A 21,252-nucleotide genomic window follows, 5' to 3' on the forward strand; every position below is an offset into this window, starting at 1 on the left:
TTTTCATCTTTCCACTTGGAAATAGAAAATGTTGAGTTGGTATTTTAAAGTGATTGTTTTTTAAAATATTGTTTTGTTTAAAAATGTATTAAGATAATATATTTATATTTTTAAAAAATATTTTTAACATAGTATATGAAATGATATAAAAAAATTAAAAAAATAAATTGAAATAAAAAAATTAAAATTTTAAAAAATATTTTTGAAACAAAAAAATAAAGCTATTAATAAGTTCAACTATTACCTAATTTTTTTATAAAAAAAAAACCAGGAGAGGTCGACAGATTTTAATAACAGACAGGAAGAAGTGACTCAAATTTTGACACTTCACTTGTTTCTACTTACCAACTACACCAGACAACGCCGTATAATTTTTTATTTTCTTAAAGCATACAACTAAAACTTAAGATAGCGTCAAGTAGAGTAGAAAAAGACACGAGGGAGGATTTCAATTCCTGATACCCAACACGCTACCATCACTGGCAAATTAAATAAGAAAAAAATAGATTATCCTCCCGTTCATTATGAAAATGAAGTACTAACCGTCCTTTAAAAAACCTGATGGTGCATTTGCATTTCATTGATCATCAAGAAGCGCTGAGAACTCGGGATTATGGCTATCCTACCACGCACCTCTCTGTCTCTCTTCTTCTTCTTCAGTTTCTCTCTTTACAGGTGCTTTTCTGTCTCTCTCTTTCTCATAATTGCTTATCAATCAACCATCGTGAACAACCTAGAACCTGAAAACTCTTCTTCCTTTATATAAATTTTTGAACTCTTTGTGTGAATTGCCAGATTCTATACAGAAACTTATTTGAGTAAATTTCCCCTTTCTGGCTTTGAAATTTCTGATATATTACAGCCATCTAGCTTGGTTTACCAAGTTTAAATTTACTATATTGTTGTGTCTTTGACAACACTCTTGTACTTGCTGGTTGTTTTTGTTCATGAGGTTACCAAATCACACACACACACCCCACTCTCTTTCCAAATATATGTATGTGAATTCCTTGTATTTTGTATTTAGTTTCCGTATACTTGTATTTAATTATGGTATATACGAATGATTTCTATAGATGGTATGATGCCATGATGCATTTGTAGCCCAGGGTAAGTTTACTATATAGTGAATGCCTTCTCTCCTTGTCCTCGATAGTTAGGCAGAAGGGTTGTGTTTGGATTTCAGTATACTAAAACAACGACGAGCCTATTGCTGAGCTCTCTGTTCTCTTCATATTTGGTTCCTTCGGTTTTTATTTTTACAGGTGCTTCTCTTTCTACGTTTCTTCTATTCACTGCTGTTATAATTAACATATATAGGAGATATTCTGGTAGAATTCCAGAATTTGTTGTAAACTTCCTTCGCTGGTTTTGAACTAAGAAAACCCTTTTTACATCTGATTATTGGAAGCAAGGCAATTACTTTCGAAGTTGCTAACTAAACATTGCAATTACATTGTTAAATTTTGGTACATAGATGTCCATATTGAATTGAAGAACTCATAATTATGTTTCATTTGGTCTATCTCATAAATGTTCCAACTGTTCTGAAGGTTTTCTTGACTAAATTTGTGAACTTAATAGTCCACACAAAACACATGTTAGGGTATCATCTCAACCTGAGCGTGCTAGCTTCCCACCTCGAGGTTGGAACTCTTACGATTCCTTTTGCTGGATTGTTTCTGAAGAAGACTTCCTGCGAAGTGCCGAAATCATCTCTCATCGTCTAAAGCCTTATGGGTATGAGGTATAAATATGGTTGATGACTGCAATCAACTTTTTTAATTACTTGATCAGTATGAGAATGGGAAAGTTTATTGACATGGAGGTTTTCTTTTATCTGTTCAATTTCATGTAGTATGCAGTGATAGATTACCTCTGGTATAGGAGAGATGTTCCAGGTGCTTCAACAGATTCTCGTGGATTTGATGTAATTGATGAATGGGGGAGGTTGATCCCTGATCCAGTCAGATGGCCCTCATCCAAGGGGGGTAAAGGGTTCACAGAAATAGCCAAGAAAGTACACGGCATGGGTTTGAAGTTTGGGATTCACATTATGAGAGGATTAAGTAGACAGGCATATGATGCGAACACCCCTATCTTGGATACTACCAAGGTAAGTTTGGAATTCACGTTATGAGAGGATTAAGTAGACAGGCATATGAATATATGATGTGAACACCCTCATTTTGGATACTACCAAGGTATTGCTCCTTGTTATCAATGAGGATTCATTCTTCTCTCTTCTTTCTTTTCTATTATTCTGCTCTCAGGAAAAAAATTTCTTCTTGTTCCCTTCACAAGCTCAGATTGCACAGTCCTGCAAAATCTATCATCATAAAAAGTAGACTGGTCAGGTGAAAGGTGAAATGTAAGACATAATGCTAAAATTCAATTTCTATTAGGGAGGTGCTTATGAAGAGTCTGGACGACGATGGCGGGCAAAAGATATAGGGATCAAGGAGAGGTCTTGTGCCTGGATGCCACATGGTTTCATGAGTGTAAATACTAAGTTGGGAGCAGGAAGAGCCTTTTTGAGGTCACTTTATGAACAGTATGCCAAGTGGGGTGTTGATTTTGGTAATTAGTAATTAACTGAAATCTGCATTTTTCCATCTTTCCCAACACATTAACAAGTCTATGAATCCAACAGGATACATCTCAAGTCTCAACATTCTCTAGAGAATGAATTTTCTCTTTCACTTTACTTATTAAGAATGGTAAAATAATTTGTCAAAGCAGCATTGCAGCTTTCGAGAACCATTTGCATTGTTGGAAGCATGAATGAAGAATTGTTCTGTAATAATGTAGGAAATATATGTTGAAGGTCTTGGAAGGACCCAATAGTAACATTGCAATGACTCGAATAGAGCTTTGACCTCTTCAAGCATCCGAAGCTTGAACTAGGCTAAGGTCAAGCTTCTTATGGTTTATTTGAAAAAAATCCTCCAAAATTAATCTTGAGCTCAAGGTTGTTAACTCAACAAAGAAATGGAAGTACAAATTCTAGATACACAAGTCATATTGACAAAACTATTACCAAACCTATAGCTGTATAGATATAGATTCTTATGGAAAGAAATTACAAAAAAAGAATTTATTTCTGAAAGATTGACCTCTATAGCCTTATTTTTAGGATGCTTAGTTGCCCTGTTTGTGCTGAATGTGTTTGTACATTTAAAATCTAGTTAATCTGTTCATCTTTATGGAGTTGAGCTTAGAACTGGTAATGGACAATTTGCTTGGTTTTCTGCCCTAAAATCTTAATCATGTCCGAAATTAAAAGTTTTGACTGGCATTTATTACAAAATTGTGAATTCCGTCCATTTCAGTCTTCCCTCCTGTTATTTATACCTCTAGGATTTCTGAGTGGCTTCACGTCAATCTCTCTATATTTTATTAATTTTTTATATTATTTGCTTCTCTTTTATTTTCAGTGAAACATGATTGTGTATTCGGTGATGACTTGGATGTAGATGAAATAACATTTGTGTCAGAGGTATACAGCATTTTTGGTGCATAAATTTTACCTCTTCAATCTTTTCTGAATAGTGATGGTGATATATGAAAAGCACTTGTTTAGGTTCTGCAAAAGCTTGATCGTCCCATGCTGTATTCTTTGTCTCCTGGAACCAGCGCGTCACCAACCATGGCAAAAGATATAAGTGGATTGGTAAACATGTACAGGGTCACCGGGGATGATTGGGATACATGGGGAGACGTTGCAGCTCATTTTGATGTTGCAAGGTGGATCTAAGTTGTCATGGAAAATAAGAGCTTAAAATTCAAATTACATGTAGATTGCCCTCCCTAATTGGTGTTTTTCTTCTATTCTTCCATTTTTTGATGTGATGTCTTGTTCTTCTGCTTCAGGGACTTCGCTGCTGCTAATAAGATTGGTGCCAAGGGCTTGCTGGGGAGGTCATGGCCTGACTTAGATATGCTACCCTTGGGATGGCTGACAGATCCAGGTGAAAAGTTAGCAGATTGTTCTTTTTAATTCTAGCACTTCTTAAGTAGTTTTGTTTTGTAGAGAGTTAGCGAGACTGAGTGGAGGAAACTGATTACAACATAAATTACTGAACTGTGTGTTGAATGAAGCAATGGAACGCTTGCTGTTACATGGTGGTAGCAAAACAGCATAGCTTGCATAGGTCCATGCTCTTGAGTGTTGATCATGTTAACTAACAGTAACAAAAACACATCCTAGTAACAACTTCCTTGAAAAGTAATGCATCTGGACCAGTTTTTACCTTGGGTCTAGGGGTTTGCAACCTAAATTGCAGAGTATTCATGATTAACTTGAAATTGTTTAAAAGGTTCCACTAAAAAGAACAAAAATTTGAATAATCACATTGCTTTTCTGCATCCTAGGTTCTAACAGGGGACCATACAGAAGGTGTAACCTAAATCTAGATGAACAAAAAACTCAGGTATGTATATGCAACTCTAAATGTGTGTCAGTCTAATGTTAATAAATAAGCTTTTTTTATTGATGACTTGATACAAGTTTTTTCTTTGTAGATGACTTTGTGGGCAATGGTCAGATCCCCTCTCATGTTTGGAGGAGATGTTAGAAAGCTTGATGAGACCACATACAGTTTGATCACGAATCCCTTCATTCTGGAAATAAATTCTTTTAGCACAAACAATATGGAGGCATGTGAAACAATGTTTTTTTTAGAGGCCTTAGGAATATTAACTGATTTTTTCCCTGATATATCATGACATTGCACATGCAGTTTCCTTATGTTACTGGTACAAAGGGTTCTATACATAAGACCATGGCTCACAGCCAACAATCAAGAAAATGTTTGAAGGAAGTTGCATCACGTACACACATTCTGGGTCTCACTAGCTGCAATAATCCCAAAGTTAATGGATGGTTAGTTCAAGCTCTTGACGATCTTGACCAGATATGCTGGAAAGAGAACTTGCAAAGCCACGAACCTTTATGCCTATACAAGCGAAAACCTCTTTTGGCTTCGTAATGTCTTTTACCCTGCTTAGTTGTTCCAAACAACAGGCTATTATTATGACATCCTCTGATGCTGTGAATGGAAATGTAGTGATGAACAGTTAATTTACAATCAAGGCGAGCTCCATTTATTAGCCAGTGATGGAATGGAGTTTTGCTTGGATGCTTCTTCAAGACAGAAGCGTACTTCAAAAGAACTAAAGAGCAGTTCCTTCTCCCCCTGCAGATCAGATGCCAATCAGGTAGCTCTTCATTCACAATTCCCTAATTTCTAACGAAGGCACAGGAGCTAGTTTCCTGTACAATTTTAGTGGAACAAAGAGAAGACAAATGTCACTTTCTTGCAGAATCATGTATAAATTGACCGCAAACAATTAACAAATACATAAAGTAGGAAACTATAACTGTCTGATTGTTGAAGCTCCAAATTATAATATCATTATTTAATTAATGGTTATAATTATCATCATATGAGTGATACTTGAAGGCACAGGAGCTAGTTTCCTGTAAAATTTTAGTGGAAAACGGAGAAGACAGATGTCACTTTCTTGTAGAATCATGTATAAATTGACTGTAAACAATTAACAAATACACAAAGCAGGAAACTATAACTGTCTGATTGTTGAAGCTCCAAATTATAATGTCATCATTTAATTAATGGTTTTGCCAGAATGGTTATAATTAGCATTATATGAGTGATACCTGAAAGCAAACTCTCAATTTCAACAGATGTGGGAGTTAAACAATAATGGATCCCTTATCAGCAGCTATTCTGGTCTATGTGCAACTGTGAACTCAATTGATGGTAATATGCTAGAAGTTCAAGCTGATTTTCCACATGTTCATTAAGGGCCACTCGATGATTTTTCCTTGCCATGTTAATATATATGCAGCTAATGTTGGTAACAGTGGAGTTCGCTCTTGGATTGCCACTGGAAGAAAAGGTTTGATGCCCTCCAAACTCTCGATAAATTTGGTTTCAATGTCACCATTCCTTGGCAGTATTTTTAAAAGAACCCAGAGAAGTTTGTGGTTTAATGAGAAACTTGATCCCTAGGATGATTTTCCATTTCTTGATGAGTGCGTTCCAATTTTTGTTGAAGTTTTGGCAGAGGTGAGACTCAAACAAGAGACATCAACCTTCTTGCCTACTAAGTGTACCACTGAGCTACATGCTTACTGGTTACCCCCAAGATGATTATGATCGTTACCCTTGGTGAAGGGAAGCTATTTAAATCGAACTGTTGTGTTTTTCCATGTATCTGGGGTGGAAAATAGTCTGCTCAATATCAATATTCATGCCTTCATTTATTATTGTTGTTGGGCGTATATGTTTATTTTATAGTTTCCAAATTGCCTCGTTCACAAAGGAACGATCTTCTCCTCTTAGCTGCCAACTTGTTTGTCTAGTATGGCACTCTGGTAGCGTCTAATCATACCTATGAATTATGATTGATAATTAGCATGCCTACAGTCATTGATCTGAAAACTCCTAGGGCATACTGCATATGTATCTATTTCTCTTAATACATCAATGCCTTTGCCTTTCTGTTTACTCAGGACAAATTTATGTCGCACTTTTCAATCTGAACTCGGTGAAGATAGTAATATCAGTGAAGACATCAGACATGGCTAAGGTTCTTCCTGGGAGAAACTTCAATGGGACATCATGCCACGGCAGAGAAGTTTGGAGTGGAAAAGATTTCGGAAAAATAGAAGATTTAATATCAATGGGGGTAGAGGTGCATGGTTGTGCATTGTTCGTCCTCAACTGTCCCTAGTGTAAACCGACACGGCAGAGTTTGTTTCCTTGCCATCCCCTTCTTTTCCTTTTCTTTCTCACTCTCTGTTATTGTATGAGCGAAAAGAAGAGGTGGCTGTTGTATCAAAGGCAATGAACCAATTTGATAACTGTTTAAAATGTTTTTTTTTTAATGTATTAAAATAATATATTTTGTTATTAAATAATTTTAAAAAATAAAATTTTAGAGAAACAAACGCTTGTCAAACACTAAGAAGTAAGAAATGGCATGTTGATTCACCACTCTCCCTGTATCCTTCGATGGACAGCAGTCTCCGATCCAGCGCACGCCTGAATCACATGCCGGCAGGATAACTCCAACCTGAAAAACTTATTCGTCAAAAAAAGTCAAAACAATATTTTTCGAAAAAAAATATACTTTTTAAAAGTCAACAGACTTAACAGGTCAGTTCTTTTTTATCTTTTATGAACCCGGCCCGAGCCGACCCGGGTTGTTTTTTTGACAGCTACACTGGGGAAGGTTATGCTGGTAAATAACCATTGAAAAAGCATCAGCTGCCGGTCTTTACAGCTACACTGGAGAAGGTTATGCTGGTAAATAACCATTGAAAAAGCATCAGATGCTGGGTTTGACAGCTACACTGGGGAAGGTTATGCTGGTAAATAACCATTGAAAAAGCATCAGATGCTGGTTTCGATAGTGCTTACTCAGGGAGGGGGGTGTTTCTCGGAATTTTGCTTTGGTTCTTGGATGTTTTGTAGAGGTATTTTTTTATTTTAAAAATATTAAATTAATTATTTTAGTTTTTTTGATGATTTTAATATGTTAGTATTCAAAATATAAAAAATTATTTAAATATATTGTGAGTTTGTTGGTAGAAGAGAAAGAAACAAACGAAAAAATATGCACTGAAGAGTGAAAGAGAAAAGGATAATGCTGGGTGGAGAGGTGACGGCTGCTTAGGTGTGTATTTTTTACGAGTTTTAACTTTTTTTAAAAAATATTTTTAATTTTTTTGAAAAATATTAAAATAATATTTTTAGTTAAAAATAATTTTTTAAAAATATTATAAATGGCAATACTTAATATTTTAAAAATTATTAGCATGGGTTAAAATCGTGGGTTACTAGTTACAACTTAAACATTTTAAGTTTTCTCAATTTAAAAATAATATAACTAGTTTTTGTTTCGCATGATTTTTTTTATTTTTTATTTTAAAAAATATTAAATTAAATTTTTAATTTTTTATAATCTTATGGTATCAATCGTAAAAATGTTTTTTGAAAAAAAATATTTTTTTAATTAAATATACTTTAAAAAAGCTTAGTCACATGGAAAAGTTTACTACTTTTCTTAAAGCCCAAGTGAATCTTCCCCGTTAAGAAAATCCTGAAAAGTTACACAAGCTGGATGAGCTCCTAGCCTACCCCTACTAGTCAAGGCGTCTGCGCAGCTAGCATCGCAAAGCTACCCGCCCTTTTCCACCAAAAATGAAGGTGGAGATTCCGAAGAGCATCTTGACCGTCCAATTGAATGAATTCGAAAATCACTGACGCCTCCCTTGCAAGTGGGCCACACAATCCTCCACTACCCCCAACTTACCAACCAAGTATCCCTGCAACCTATCTTCCTCTGATCTCATCGAGTCTGATCACTCCCATCTCATCACCCGCGGGTCTCCTTAGCCCTTCTTTCATCCCTTCCCGTTTATATTAAAAATTAAAAATATTTGAAAAACAAAAACCATCGACGCACCAAAACTCAACTGCAACCTCCCTCCTTTTTCTTCATCTTCATCAACGCATGTTCCCGGTGCTCCGGTTCCCTTAACGGAGCCCAAGCTCAACACCCACCCGAATCTCTATCCCTTTCTGAACTCACCAATTTTTCATTATTCCAAAAATCCTTTAATTTTCCATTGCCCCTTTGCGGATCTTTTTTTGTTTTTTATTTTTTAAAATGTCAAAACAGAGGAGCAAAATCGGCGCATGGGCAGCCGATGCGGAGCAAGCCGAGGAAGAGGAGCGTGCAGCCGTTGCAGCAGCCGTTTCTCAAAGTTCCCCTAAACTGAAAGAAGTTGCCGGAACCGCTAAGAGTAAAAAGAAGATAATGTCTCTAAATGAATTCCACTCCACGTCCTCCGGCGGCGGTTTTGAATCCAGAGGATTGACTCCGGACGAGAGGTTCCGCCTCCCTACCGGTCCAAAAGAGCGTTCCGAAGAAGAAATGCAGTATGGACGCCTCGGCAGTGGATTTTCCAATTATGGTCGAACTGGGCCGCAGCCTGGACGTATGCGTGATCGTGAAGACAGCGATGGATCTTGGGGAGGTGGTGGTGGTGGTAGAAGGCAATTTGGTGGCGGTTATGATGATGATCGGAGAGGTCCATCTTCTTCTAGGGTTTCTGATTACGATCAGCCTTCGCGTGCTGATGAGGTTGATAATTGGGCAATGGCTAAGAAACCACTGCCTTCATATGATTCTGGACGACAAAGCCGTTACGGTTCACTCGGCGGTGGAGGCGGTGGCGGTGGTTTTGGAGGTGGTTCTAGAGCTGATGAAGTTGATAATTGGGCGGTTGGTAAAAAGCCGTTATCTACTCCATCTTCGACTTTTGGTTCGGGTTTTCGTGATTCTGGGCCGGAGTCTGATCGCCGGAGCAGAGGAGCATACCGTGAGCTGGAGAGGGAGAGGCCTAGATTGGTTTTCGATTCACCAAGTGGTGAAGTTGGAGTTAACGAGCCTGTGAAATTGGACAGGCCAAATCCATTTGGAACAGCGAGGCCGAGAGAAGATGTATTGGCAGAGAAAGGATTGGATTGGAAGAAGCGGGAGATGGAAATAGAAGCTAAGAAGACTATGAGCTTACAATCTAGCAGGCCAACTAGCGCGCATTCTAGCAGACCTTCTAGTGCGCAATCGAGTAGGTCTGAAGGGCTAGGGCTGCAGCAACAAGGATTTGAGAATGTGGCTGTGAAGCCAAGGCCGAAAGTGAATCCTTTTGGAGAGGCAAAGCCCAGGGAGCTTTTGTTGCAGGAAAGAGGTCAGGATTGGAGAAAGATTGACCGTGAGTTGGAGCATCGTGGTGTAGATAGGTATGTCTTGTGGCATTATTATTGCTGTGAACGTATGTTGTTCACGTGGTTTTCTTGGAATTGCTTAGAAATTAATGTTCTTGTGTGTTTGCTTGCTTTGGTGTTTGCATATTGACAATACGAGGGTGCTTTGTTTATCTTATCGGGCTTCAAACTGCTTCTTTTTTCTTGTGGATATTTCTGTTCTTTTAAATTTGTTGTGGGGTATACAACATGCTAGCCATCAGCTTATCTTATAATGATAATAGGACATGGAGAGGAATCTGGATAATTTTGAATTACATGATCTGATGCTTTACTCATATTATCAGTGCCTTGTTGTTATGCAAAACATGTTGACTGACAACCGTGCCTATTGCACTAGAATTTTGATGCTAGATATGGGCCAACATTTCTTCTTATACTGGCCCTTTCCGAATCTGAATCTTGATTTGTGATGTAAAAGATATAGTTTGTTTGAAAAGCCAAGGCTGTTGACCAGACTCAAATTTGAATAGGCTGAGCTCCAAATCAGACAAGCTGGTTCTATCCCATGTTCAGCTAAAATTTTCTTGTTCACAGTCATTGTTTCTAGGCTTATCCTTAATTATTATTATGCTTGGACGATATGTAGTTGCTAAATAACAATCAGAAAAGGGTAGCTCGGTTCCTATTGTCATTGAAGGTTTTGTGTTTCTCATATAAATGCTACTATTTTGCCTCTTATCTTTATTCTTTTTCAGTCACTAGAATATATATATATATATATATATATATATATATATATCATAGTGAGTTTGTTTCAGTAAAGTAATTTCTCTTGGGCTAAGTGACTGAACTGAAGAGGATTGCATTGCAACATCTGCATCTACCATTGACAGGCATAAGCAAGTTGTGTTATTGTTTTTAATTTTACAATTGGGCCTTAAAGTTGGCAAGCATTTGATTCTCCATTACTTCTTGAGAATCACGGATAATATCCTTTTGTGCAAACAGGTTTTTGTGCCTGCTTTTTTAGCTTTCTTATATTTTCAGTAAGTTTTCTCATCATGTTTTATGATGAGAAATTTTTGTTACAGCTGATACAAGCATAAGATGGAGAAGTCTTGCCTTCCAAATTTCATTACTAGATTACTGTACTTTGATGGATGATGTTGTCTTGTTTTCATGTCATGTGGTGGTTGGTACTTTCTTTTAATTTCGTTAGGGAATAGATCTGAGTGCAACAGAGTGAGTTTTACTAAAAAAACATGGTTTCTATTTTTAGATTTTATACCTCTGCTATATACATGCTAACATACCGACTATTTGGGCTGGTTCTCATTGTGTCCGCTTTTACTTGACAGAAATTTTTTTTTTTTGTAAGAAAAAAAGTTTTCTAGGGCAATTTTTCCTATCTTATTTATCTCCTTTACATGTTCTTCTTTACTGTCCTCAACCACTAGTTGAATGCTATAATGTTATCTTTTCCATCATCATGCGCATGGAAATACACTTTGAAACTAGGAACTTGCTGATCTACTAATGTTCGTAATTTGTTCATGTCATTTATCTATTTTTAAATTGCTCAAAGTTTTAATGTCTTGTTAAATCAATTTTACTAGTTCAGGTTCTTGAATGGATAGTCATGGTCAATTCTAGCTAGACTTTTGTGTTACTCTTGATCTCAGGACATTTGTTTGTTTTGAATTGAATTCAGTTGGTGACATGCCACTAACACAATGTTTGAAAATTAAGAAGGAACAAGAAAGAGATGGGTAGTGCAAAGATGTTATCCTCTGTGTTTATAAGCTTCAATGTTCTACTTTAGGGGCCAAAATATCTGCATAATATTGCTGGTTAGAGTATAATCTTGTCCACTTGATCTAGAATGTTTATGATCTTCATGGGAAAAAAAAAAAGTTTACAGGCAATTAGAAACGAAGAAAGGAGAGGTGTGTGAGGTAGAGACCTTTGTGACTAATTGATATATATACCTTCAGAAAATATTAAACTCAAGGTTAATTTCTGTCCATAGAAAAGTAGGCATAAGGGGTAGTTTAACAGAACCCACATAGGCACGCATGTATAGACTGGTGAGGGTTTCTATTTCTTTTTTCCAGCTTATTTTGTTTGACTTTTCAACTTTAATTCAATAATTTTTTCTTAGTGAAGCATGCATAAATTGACATTGCACATGACCAAAACATCTTAAATGATTTCCAGCAGCTCATTTTCTATAGGTGTTGCTTCCAAATTCTCATGAATGCATATGTTTCTCAAATATTTGATCATGATTTTCCCACGAGGGAGAGGTCCTTCCCTTTTTGGCCGCTTGTGGTCGAGTAGGGATTAGTGACGTGCTGAAATCCTTAGTTATAAGCCCCACTTTGTCTCTGTTGGCTATGTCTCTAGGAATACCCTAAAATGTAACCTTTCCACTCCCCAGCCATTGCAGAGTAAGATGTGAAAGCACCTCTCTGTCTCTATTGTCTCCTTTTCACTTGTGCTCGTTTATTGTACTTTCGATGTCATGTAGGATAATATTCAAACTTGAAAGAAGTAGAGTTCAATATAAGGGAAAAATATAGCAAGAAGAAAGAAATCCTATAGTAGTGGGTAAATCCTATAGAAGAGGATTGAAGAATTGAAAAAAGACCAAAGAGAGAGTTCAAATAAACAAAGGAAACATACTTAATTCCGAGTCTCAGTTTATCATCAATTAATGTTGTTAACATTCTACTATGAAGATATGGTGTTTACAAAGACACCAAGAGACCCTAGTGTCCTAAACTAATAGAAAAAAAAAAATCCTAAAAAAATATTATCTTTTAATAAAAATAATAACAAATCCTAAAAATCTACTTAAATAATAATAAATCTTAAACAAAATATTATCCTTTTCTATTAGTAAAGCTACGGAATCTATTGAAATTCTAAATTTTGTCCATAAACTTCAATGCATATATTGAGACTGGAGGCATGTTAGTAGTTCAAGATTGCCTTATAAGGGATTAGATTCCTAAATAAGAAAATACTAACAGTCTAAAAAACTAATAAAGTTGATTACTATTTAGGACTAATAAAATACTAAATAGGAAAAAAAAAACTATTTGACAAATTTTCGAGATTTTCTGGTGAATATTGAAATTCCTGAAATACCTGTGTGTGAAAGACATAAATTTTGCATCTTTTGTTGTCTGCATAATCTAGTTGTAAATGGATGCTTTAGAATGATATGTTTTCTATGCTTGTGCTCATTTTCAGCTCTTTGTGAACTGTGTCCTTGGTTCTCATGGTGACTTATGAACTTTTATTCTTGGTACCAATTTGTTTCAGGCCTGAAACTGAAGAGGAAAAATTATTGAAAGAAGAAATAGAGCATTTGAAGAAGGGGCTTGAGAAAGAACTCACAACAAAAGGGAACCAGGAATCTCCACGAGGTTCTGCTGACAACATACCCAGTTTAAGGGAGATGATATCTGAGAAAGAAAGGGATTTAGAAATTTTGGTCCTTGATTTGGATGACAAAGTTCGATTTGGATCAAAAGCCATTGAAAGGCCAGGTTCAGGGGCAGGCAGGGCTTCTGGGTTTTCAGAGAGACCTCCTTCTAGATCTGGGTCATTTGACGAGTCTAGAAATATGGAGTTAATGGATAGGCCTCGATCTCGTGGCAAGCCAGATATTTGGACAAGGCCTGTTGATGACCGAAGAGCATTTCAAGGTGGAAGGGAAAGAGGATTTCTTGGTAGCAGAGATTTTGACAGGTAAAGATATAGCAATGGTTTCTTTCGTGTATTTCAGATCTTCCCCGACGCATTAGCTAGAAAGTAGCTTTTTGCCAACTCTTTCATTGTGGGACCCTTAAGGTCTTATTTTGTTCAATGTAATGCCAGCCATGGTTGCATCTATTAATATGGCCAAAAGGTTCGGTGGTTAATTTTAAGCTGACCATTTCATTTAGGAAGTTAATACTTTACCAGAAGGCCATGAGAAAAAGGTTTGTGAATGAACTCATAATATCAATGGAACTTTTTGTTGGAACACTGCATGAAACTTTGAGAATTTTGTAGTGGTTTTCTTTCAATAAATTAGGTGCAACCCTTTTACCTTGTTTTAATTTTTGAAACCATCAGTCGAAAGAGCATGTTATTTCAAAAAGCCTAGAGATCTAGTTAACATGCAAGAGTTTGGGCAACGAGAGCCACAAGCATCATCTTCTAGCTGAGAGTTAACAATCAGAAGTGGTTTAAGGCAAAGGAATACTTTGAAACCTCTATTTGGACTCTAGTTCACCATGATTGCTCTAGTTGTGAGTGTAAAGGCTAAACTGATCCAGCTGTTTGCAAGTGCCTTGCAATCACCTAGGAGAGTACTTCGATGAAATGCTTGATGTATTATTTTTCATACTCATCTAGAGATCTAGTTAACATGCATAAAAAAGGTATCAAATTTTGTTAAAACCTAACCTTTTCTGCATGGTTGTTTTATTCTCCAAGTTATGGTAAAATAAAAATGACTACCATGCTTGTTTTGCCATAATCATGTTATTGTTTTTCATGGCATATGCATTCCTCTCGGTTCCAAGCAGAGTAAAAATGAAATCCCTCCTGAATGCTAAGAAGGTTTTTCTTGACAGGCTGCGGACGGAAGATAGATGGTGAGAAGCTGGCGGTGTTGATTCATTGAGTTCTCTTCATCTTTGACAACAGAAACCAAATAATATTTTCACTTCTTTTCCTTTCTTATTCCTTGTATTTTTTTTTTCTTTTTATTTTGCATGTTCTTGTTTTTTGCTCTGGAATGAACAAGGATTAATGAGTTTTTAGCATTGGGTTGATCTGTTGTTACATCTTGAGACCAGGCAAAACTGAATTTCCACCCCTTTTAGTCAGTTTTGAGGCAAGGAAGCTGTCTTTTTGGTAGGAGTCAATTTATTTGAACACTTCGGAACCTATAGGTTTTTCTTTCGCCGTGTCCTTCGACAGTTCCAAGTATTATAAAGTTAAATTGTTCTGTTGTGCCTGAGCTCAGGAAGCTGCTTTATGCTAAGTGCTATGCTGTCAATTGATTCTTTTATTGCTTATGTTTTACTGCATGGAGATGAGTGTTTTTTTTTTTTATCTACGTGCTTGAGGGATTACTTCATTTTCACTTGTTTTGCTGCATTTTGTGCTGATGGATAACTTACACCACCATTAATATTTTGCAATGCTAGTTCATGCTTTATAGGTGCTCCACCACCACTTGGATAACGAGTAACAGAGACAGGGTTTCCTTAACAGAATGAAGAGAACTTCCTCCGGTTCATCATTGATGACTCCTCAGGTGCTGCTGCACATGTCGGACTCATCTGAATAGCGGGTCACACTGAGAGTGTGTACGTACTATCGCCTGGTATGCCAGATTTAGGTCGGATTTTGCATCGGAATATTCCTGGTAGTGGCTCTTCATGAGACTGCATTAAGTTGGAGTTGTTAACATGCCATGTTAGTAAAATAGAAGGTTGATTTGTGGAGAATATGACATTTACGCCCATAATAGAACCACCCAGATGATCGTCAATTCCAATCTAACATGTTTTCCCACACATTTTGAGGATTACAATATTAAATTTTGAAGTCTTGATATAGGGGTTATTTTTTATAAAGTACAAGCAATTTTTATTTTATGAAGTATAATTAATAAATATATCTTATTTATTTTTAAAATATTTTGTTAAATGAAGACTTGATGATTGTTCAGGGGACTTTTAGATCAGCTGTGTGTCCATTCGTGATCGAGAGCAAAATGCCTCCATATCATGCAATGTACGTTTCTTCATTCCCAACTTTGCATTTGTGATCATGATCATTCCTATCACTTTTCTTCCCTGATAAAACTTCAGATTTTCTTTCACGTTTCCACATTTTTTGAATGTCCATAATGCCACGAAATGGATCAAAATTGGGTTGTTTTTACTTCATGCAGATGGGAGCAAGAGCGTAACTAAGTGGATGCCAAAAGTTCAGAAGCATCAAGGTTGAATTGGAGTAGATGCAAGAGTGCTATTTCCAACTTTAATTCTAGCCATAGACATGTGTGTTCACAATATTTTGTAAGGGAATGTTAGTGTGTGTTTTCATTGTAAATATGCTTGTCTGGTTCATGGAAACCCACCCAACTTCACTGTTGTGTGGCGATGTGTGGATGAATGAAGTGTTAAAATAAAAGGTAGAATAAAAGTTTTTAATGGTTGAATAACAAATTGATCAAGTTTTTTCTCCTGATGCTAAGGTTAAAAAAAAAATAATGAATGCCTGTGAATATATTTTATACAAAGTATTAATAAAAAATAATATCTCTTATAGAAGTATTAATAAACATTAATTAAAAAAATTCAGCATTTTTTTCGGTTTAAGAAGTAAATTAAGATGTATTTTTTAAGGGTTAGGCTCGGATTATACATCCTAACTTATCAAAAAATATTGAATATATCTAACATCTAAGTTCGGGTTTCAACCTGAGCTCATCCTTTTTTATGCTCGAGTTCCACCCAAACTTTCGAAAAATATTTTTGAAAATGAGCTAAAAAGTTATAGTTTTGGACTCGTGTTAGTGTAAAAAAAGAAAAGGAAATCTTGATCCGTCTCTTAGCTATCAATTAACCATGGCCTCCTACTACTCTTCCCATCAAGCGCTGCAATAACTTCGAAGGGTTCCTCCGGAGAACCAGCTCATTCTACTTTCAGAGATGGACACCACATAAAGTGGTAGCGTGAAAATAATTTAACAGGCAACTGAAGCAAAGGTTGTCTACTTCCATTATGACGGAGCACCACATATATATATATTGTTTAGCGAGGCAAAGTAGAAGAAGCATGGCAAGTCTGATTTCACCGTTTCAAAGCACATAGCAACGATATACTCGTTGACTTAATATGAGCGCCGTCTGTGGGGATCGAACCCACGACCACATGGTTAAAAGCCATGCGCTCTACCTCTGAGCTAAGACGGCTAGGTGGTACAGTGGCTCCATTTCATGATCACAAAATCAAAATAATCTATGTATTCATTAATAACGACTCCACTGGGGATCGAACCCAGAATCTCTGGTTCCGTAGACCAGCGCCTTATCCATTGGGCCATGGAGTCCTTGTTGACTTCTTTCTGAAAATATAGAAATTAATAAATAATAAATTTCTGTAAAATTTTTGGTACTTGGCATTTGATTTTTTTTTTTTTTTTCGTTTTGAGAAAATTATATAGCTACCACATGATTGTCATCTAGTCCATTCCTGTTTATTTTTAAAGAATATAGCATTCAGTTAAAAAAAAAGAAGTTTCAGTCAATGCTATTTTCAACTCGAAGGGCAACACAAATCACAATAATCTAAACATAATATAGAAAATATCAAACATGTTTTTACTTAAGATTTAAAAATAAAAATATATCTATTTAAAAAAATAATAGTATTTGTAAATGCAGTTTTTTTCCCTATTATGTATTGTTTTCATTTTGTGTATGCTGAGTAATAAATCTTTTTTTGAGTGTTCAGCAGATCACCAACAAATTATTTGCTAATATTTATATCCAATGATATCAACGCCAACAAATTATTGATTTAAAAGCGCGTGAAGTATAAAAAATAAAATTAATATTTTTTTAATATTTTAATATTAAAAATAATATTAAAATTCTGTTTATTTTTATATTTTAAAAATTATTTATTTATTTATTTTAAATTAGTTTTTTTATATGCTTATATATTGTTTTGATGTACTAATATTAAAAATAAATTTTTTTATTTTAAAAAATAATTACAATAACAGTAAAATAAATATGCTATATCCTAGCTCATTTATATCTGGTATTGCGATTGTTGTTGTGGTTATAGTTTGAAAAAAATTATTTTATAAAAAGTATTTTTAATCGAGGTTGAGTTAGAAAATATATGTTTGATTAAAACTGTGATTTTGAGTTGGAAAATATATGTTTGATTAAAACTGTGATTGAAATTGAAGTTAAATAAAAAATAATTTAATGTGTTTAATTAAAAATGCTTTTAAAATTGAGGTCATAAAATAATTAAAAAATATATATAATAATATTAATGGGTTTTAATTTAAATATTGTAGATTTAACTATTGTTATTATATCATGAAGTAAATAGTACTTTATATAAAATATTTTTTATTTTTTTATTTAATTATCTATAATTTCTCACTTTTGAAATATATTTGATAATTTTCTTGATTTTTTAAATGTGTAATAACATAACTTATAAAATATAACTGGGAATAAAATTAGAATTGTAGTTAAATGCTATAAATATTATATTATCAAACAAATAAAAAATAATTTTTTTATTTTACTATATCAAAATTAATTTAATGTATTTTATACATTAAACTGAATCCATGCAACTAGAAAAATAGAGCGGTGCTATATTGCAGCAGCCTTCAGTTTAGTGAACAGTGGATATTGCTACACTGTTTACTAAACGAGAAAAGCATGCTTTACTATTTACCGAACAATATAGCATGATTTCTCTTTTTATCCGTGCAAAAAAGCAGTCATTTGCTACTTTTTTTCTCTCAATATTTTATATACAATTTATTATGGAATCTATATATAGTAAATTATTTTTTTAATCAAATATTTATAAGCTACTATTTGCTTTAAAAGCAATCGCAGCTGCAGTGGGAAACGGTATTAGCTGCCGTATCTGAACGGAATATATCGACGAATTGACTGTGTTAAATGATTAACCTAGGCAACAACAGTGTGACCCTAATGCTAGACTTGCTAGTGGCTCCATGGCTCCGTCTTTACTACGATTTTTAAAATTATTTTTTTAATTAAAAATATATTATTTTTCATTTATTAAAATTATTTCAAAACATCTTTAAAAATTAATTTAACATCTTATCAACTAAAAAAATAATTTTAAAAAATAAACTGCAACATTCATTTTTAAAATGAAAAGTCACCAGGTTTATTGACCATGCCTTTCGTATTGATCATCAATTTCTTGGACATTTACCTGTCATCGGTAAATTAGCTCCAACGCATCTAGCTGAAAGCAAATATGATAGGGTTCTGTTTGTTTTATTTTTTTAATATTAATATATTAAAATATTCTAAAAATATAAAAAACTAATTTTAATATTAATCTGGGTTGACACCTTCTGCGTTATTTAATTTAATCACTAACACGAATTAAAACGTCAATTATAAGAAATTGTTGCCTACGGCCAAAGAATTCTTTCGTTCTAACACATTTGATATTGGTCAGAATGATCGTACCAGCGGTTGTTTCTTAAACACGACTGGCAGGGAAGGTAATTAGCTAGCTGCTTTTGTATTTTAAAAATAGTTTTCAAAAGTTTTAAACTTGTTTTGTATTTTAAATTAAATTTTATAGTGTTTTATATTATTTTAATATATTAATATTAAAAATAAATTTTAAAAAAATTGTTGTAATATACTTTTTAATAAAAAAACATTCATTTCCGCAGCATTTGTCCCTGAAGTGCCCGACCAATTTAAAAATACTGTTTCGATAAGAAGAATCATATATGGTTTGGAATTGTGTTTGAAAAATATTTTTAAAAAAAATTAATTTTTTTAGTTTTGAATTAGTATGTTTTTTATTTTTTGAAATTATTTTTATATATTAATCTTAAAATAATTTTTAAAAAATAAAAAAATATTTTAAAAAATAATTATAACTATACTCTTAAACTAAACCATTTCATCTGCATTAGCGGTGCAGCCGTGCAGGTCCATTTGGTTGTGTATCTTATGCCCTCGATGGCAGTCAAATATCAGCAGCAGATTTGGAACTCCATTTAATGAAGTGGCTCAATATTTCAATCTTGGATTAAAGAAGGTTGTTTTTCAATCATGACGGGAGTTAACATTGGCTGCCATAACTCTTCTTGATATTTAAGTGGTGTTTTGCATTATGGTTTCATTGTATTTTTTTATATTCAAGCTATATATATATATATATATATATATATATATTTTGTTTTATATATATATATAGCTTGAATTATTTTAACTTTTTTTTAATTTTATCCTTTAATATTTTTTAGTTGGACATTTTATTTTATTTTTTTAATTATTTTCTTTCTACATTCTTTGTTTTTTTATATTTAATTGGATTACCTTGAGTTTTTTATTTATTCTTTTTTGTTAAGTTGATTTTATTCAAAATGAATTTTTTATTGAATTAAATAGAGTTAATTGATTGATTGAATATGATTAAATATAGGCAAATTCTATTTTGTTTAATTTACTTTTTTGAGGCATTATTTTAATATCTTCGTGGAGCCTTCTACTGTAAGATTCGAAACGTCTCAACAAAGGTAACGGGTGGTATTCACAGTAAAATAACGACAGATCTTTGAAGGTTTTGTTCTTTCTTCTCCTTGCACAAATACTTTGTTGACTTTGCCAGATTTTCTTCTCGACATCTTGTTTGTTATCTTCGCTTGAGGTTTAGATTAGATTATTAAATTACCTGATTTTGCTGGATGCATCAAGTCGATCCCTCGAGCATCGAGTTTTTCTTATTTCTTTAAAAGCACTGCAATTGTCTTCGCATCTTTTTAGCATTAGAAAAGTTTCAGACTGCAATACCGATCTAGTATAAGACTGTTGCACTGTTACGTAGTGATAATTATGAGTTGAAAGTCAACCGCAGGGTTTAATGAATCGCTGAGAGCACGTTGTGGCCATGGTGGAAAGGACGATGACAGCAGGTACCTTGGATGCGGAGCAAGGAAAACCGTGGGTGGCAAAGAAATATCAGCGGGTAGACCCTGCAAAGACCCACCGAATCGATTATCCGGGACGGTGTCCACTGCACTCAAGCAGCTGACAAATGGGTTTCCGATCAGATTGTTGACGGTTCCATTCCATGGAGGGAGATTTTCTCTCTTTCTTCTTTTCGTGTTTAAATCTTGAGGACAACATCTAGTATAATTTATTTCCTAAGATTATACAGGTCAATTTTGCAGGATGTTTCAAATTAGTGTAAAGATATTCTCAACTTGGAAAAAGAAGAAAGCTTCTTTTTTTTATTGTTTAATAATTGTTTATGAAGCAACTCTTTTGTGCTGTATCTTTCCCTCCTTTTCTTTTTTGAATTATGTGTAACAAAATTAAAACAACTTTTCCATTTTTAGTTTCCTATTTCATTTATTAAGATGAACTTCCTATTTTATAGAAATTGGGGCTAGAAATTAATCTAAAAAAAAAAAAAACCTGCTTGGAACTGCGCTAACTTCTATTTTTAGATATTTTAAAAAAATATATTTATCTTTAAAAGAGTGTCAAATTATTTTTTTTAATATTTTTGATGTAAAAAAATAAAAAAATAAGTCAAAATAAAAAAATCTATTTAGAATGGGCTAACTTCTACTTTTAGATTTTTTTAAAAATATATTTATCTTTAAAAAATATTA

General features: G+C 34.2%; 2 protein-coding genes and 2 non-coding genes across 10 annotated transcripts; 2 read left to right on the forward strand and 2 right to left on the reverse strand.

The window, feature by feature from the left end:
* Nucleotides 1–401: 401 nt before the first annotated feature.
* On the forward strand, nt 402–6,913 carry LOC105132323 (uncharacterized). 2 transcript variants are annotated; one of them, XM_011035749.1, is made up of 14 exons: nt 402–675; nt 1,585–1,747; nt 1,859–2,116; nt 2,406–2,580; nt 3,438–3,499; nt 3,584–3,747; nt 3,874–3,971; nt 4,375–4,433; nt 4,525–4,659; nt 4,743–4,987; nt 5,070–5,220; nt 5,708–5,783; nt 5,872–5,922; nt 6,539–6,913. In XM_011035749.1, the coding sequence occupies exons 1-14, from the start codon at nt 614–616 to the stop codon at nt 6,757–6,759; spliced, it is 1,920 nt and encodes a 639-aa protein (XP_011034051.1). In that variant the 5' UTR covers nt 402–613; the 3' UTR covers nt 6,760–6,913. The 2 variants fall into 2 exon arrangements, with proteins under 2 accessions (XP_011034051.1, XP_011034052.1); XM_011035750.1 differs by having other exon boundaries at nt 1,606–1,747.
* Nucleotides 6,914–7,747: 834 nt separating this feature from the next.
* On the forward strand, nt 7,748–16,050 carry LOC105132322 (uncharacterized). 6 transcript variants are annotated; one of them, XM_011035743.1, is made up of 7 exons: nt 7,748–7,764; nt 8,698–9,836; nt 13,134–13,562; nt 14,435–14,455; nt 15,028–15,192; nt 15,541–15,605; nt 15,766–16,050. In XM_011035743.1, exons 2-5 carry the CDS (start codon nt 8,701–8,703, stop codon nt 15,083–15,085), a joined length of 1,644 nt encoding a protein of 547 aa, XP_011034045.1. In that variant the 5' UTR covers nt 7,748–7,764; nt 8,698–8,700; the 3' UTR covers nt 15,086–15,192; nt 15,541–15,605; nt 15,766–16,050. The 6 variants fall into 6 exon arrangements, with proteins under 6 accessions (XP_011034045.1, XP_011034049.1, XP_011034046.1 ...); XM_011035747.1 differs by lacking the exon at nt 7,748–7,764 and having other exon boundaries at nt 8,086–9,836; nt 15,014–15,192; nt 15,766–16,035; XM_011035744.1 differs by lacking the exon at nt 7,748–7,764 and having other exon boundaries at nt 8,086–9,836; nt 15,028–15,234; nt 15,766–16,035.
* Nucleotides 16,051–16,720: 670 nt separating this feature from the next.
* Nucleotides 16,721–16,792, reverse strand: TRNAK-UUU (transfer RNA lysine (anticodon UUU)). Its single transcript has one exon. It is a non-coding gene; the product is annotated as a tRNA-Lys (tRNA).
* Nucleotides 16,793–16,856: 64 nt separating this feature from the next.
* Nucleotides 16,857–16,929, reverse strand: TRNAR-ACG (transfer RNA arginine (anticodon ACG)). Its single transcript has one exon. It is a non-coding gene; the product is annotated as a tRNA-Arg (tRNA).
* Nucleotides 16,930–21,252: the final 4,323 nt, after the last annotated feature.

This window comes from Populus euphratica, unplaced genomic scaffold, assembly GCF_000495115.2.
Source record: "Populus euphratica unplaced genomic scaffold, PopEup_1.0 scaffold85.1, whole genome shotgun sequence".
In the NCBI taxonomy this organism is placed as follows: domain Eukaryota; kingdom Viridiplantae; phylum Streptophyta; class Magnoliopsida; order Malpighiales; family Salicaceae; genus Populus; species Populus euphratica.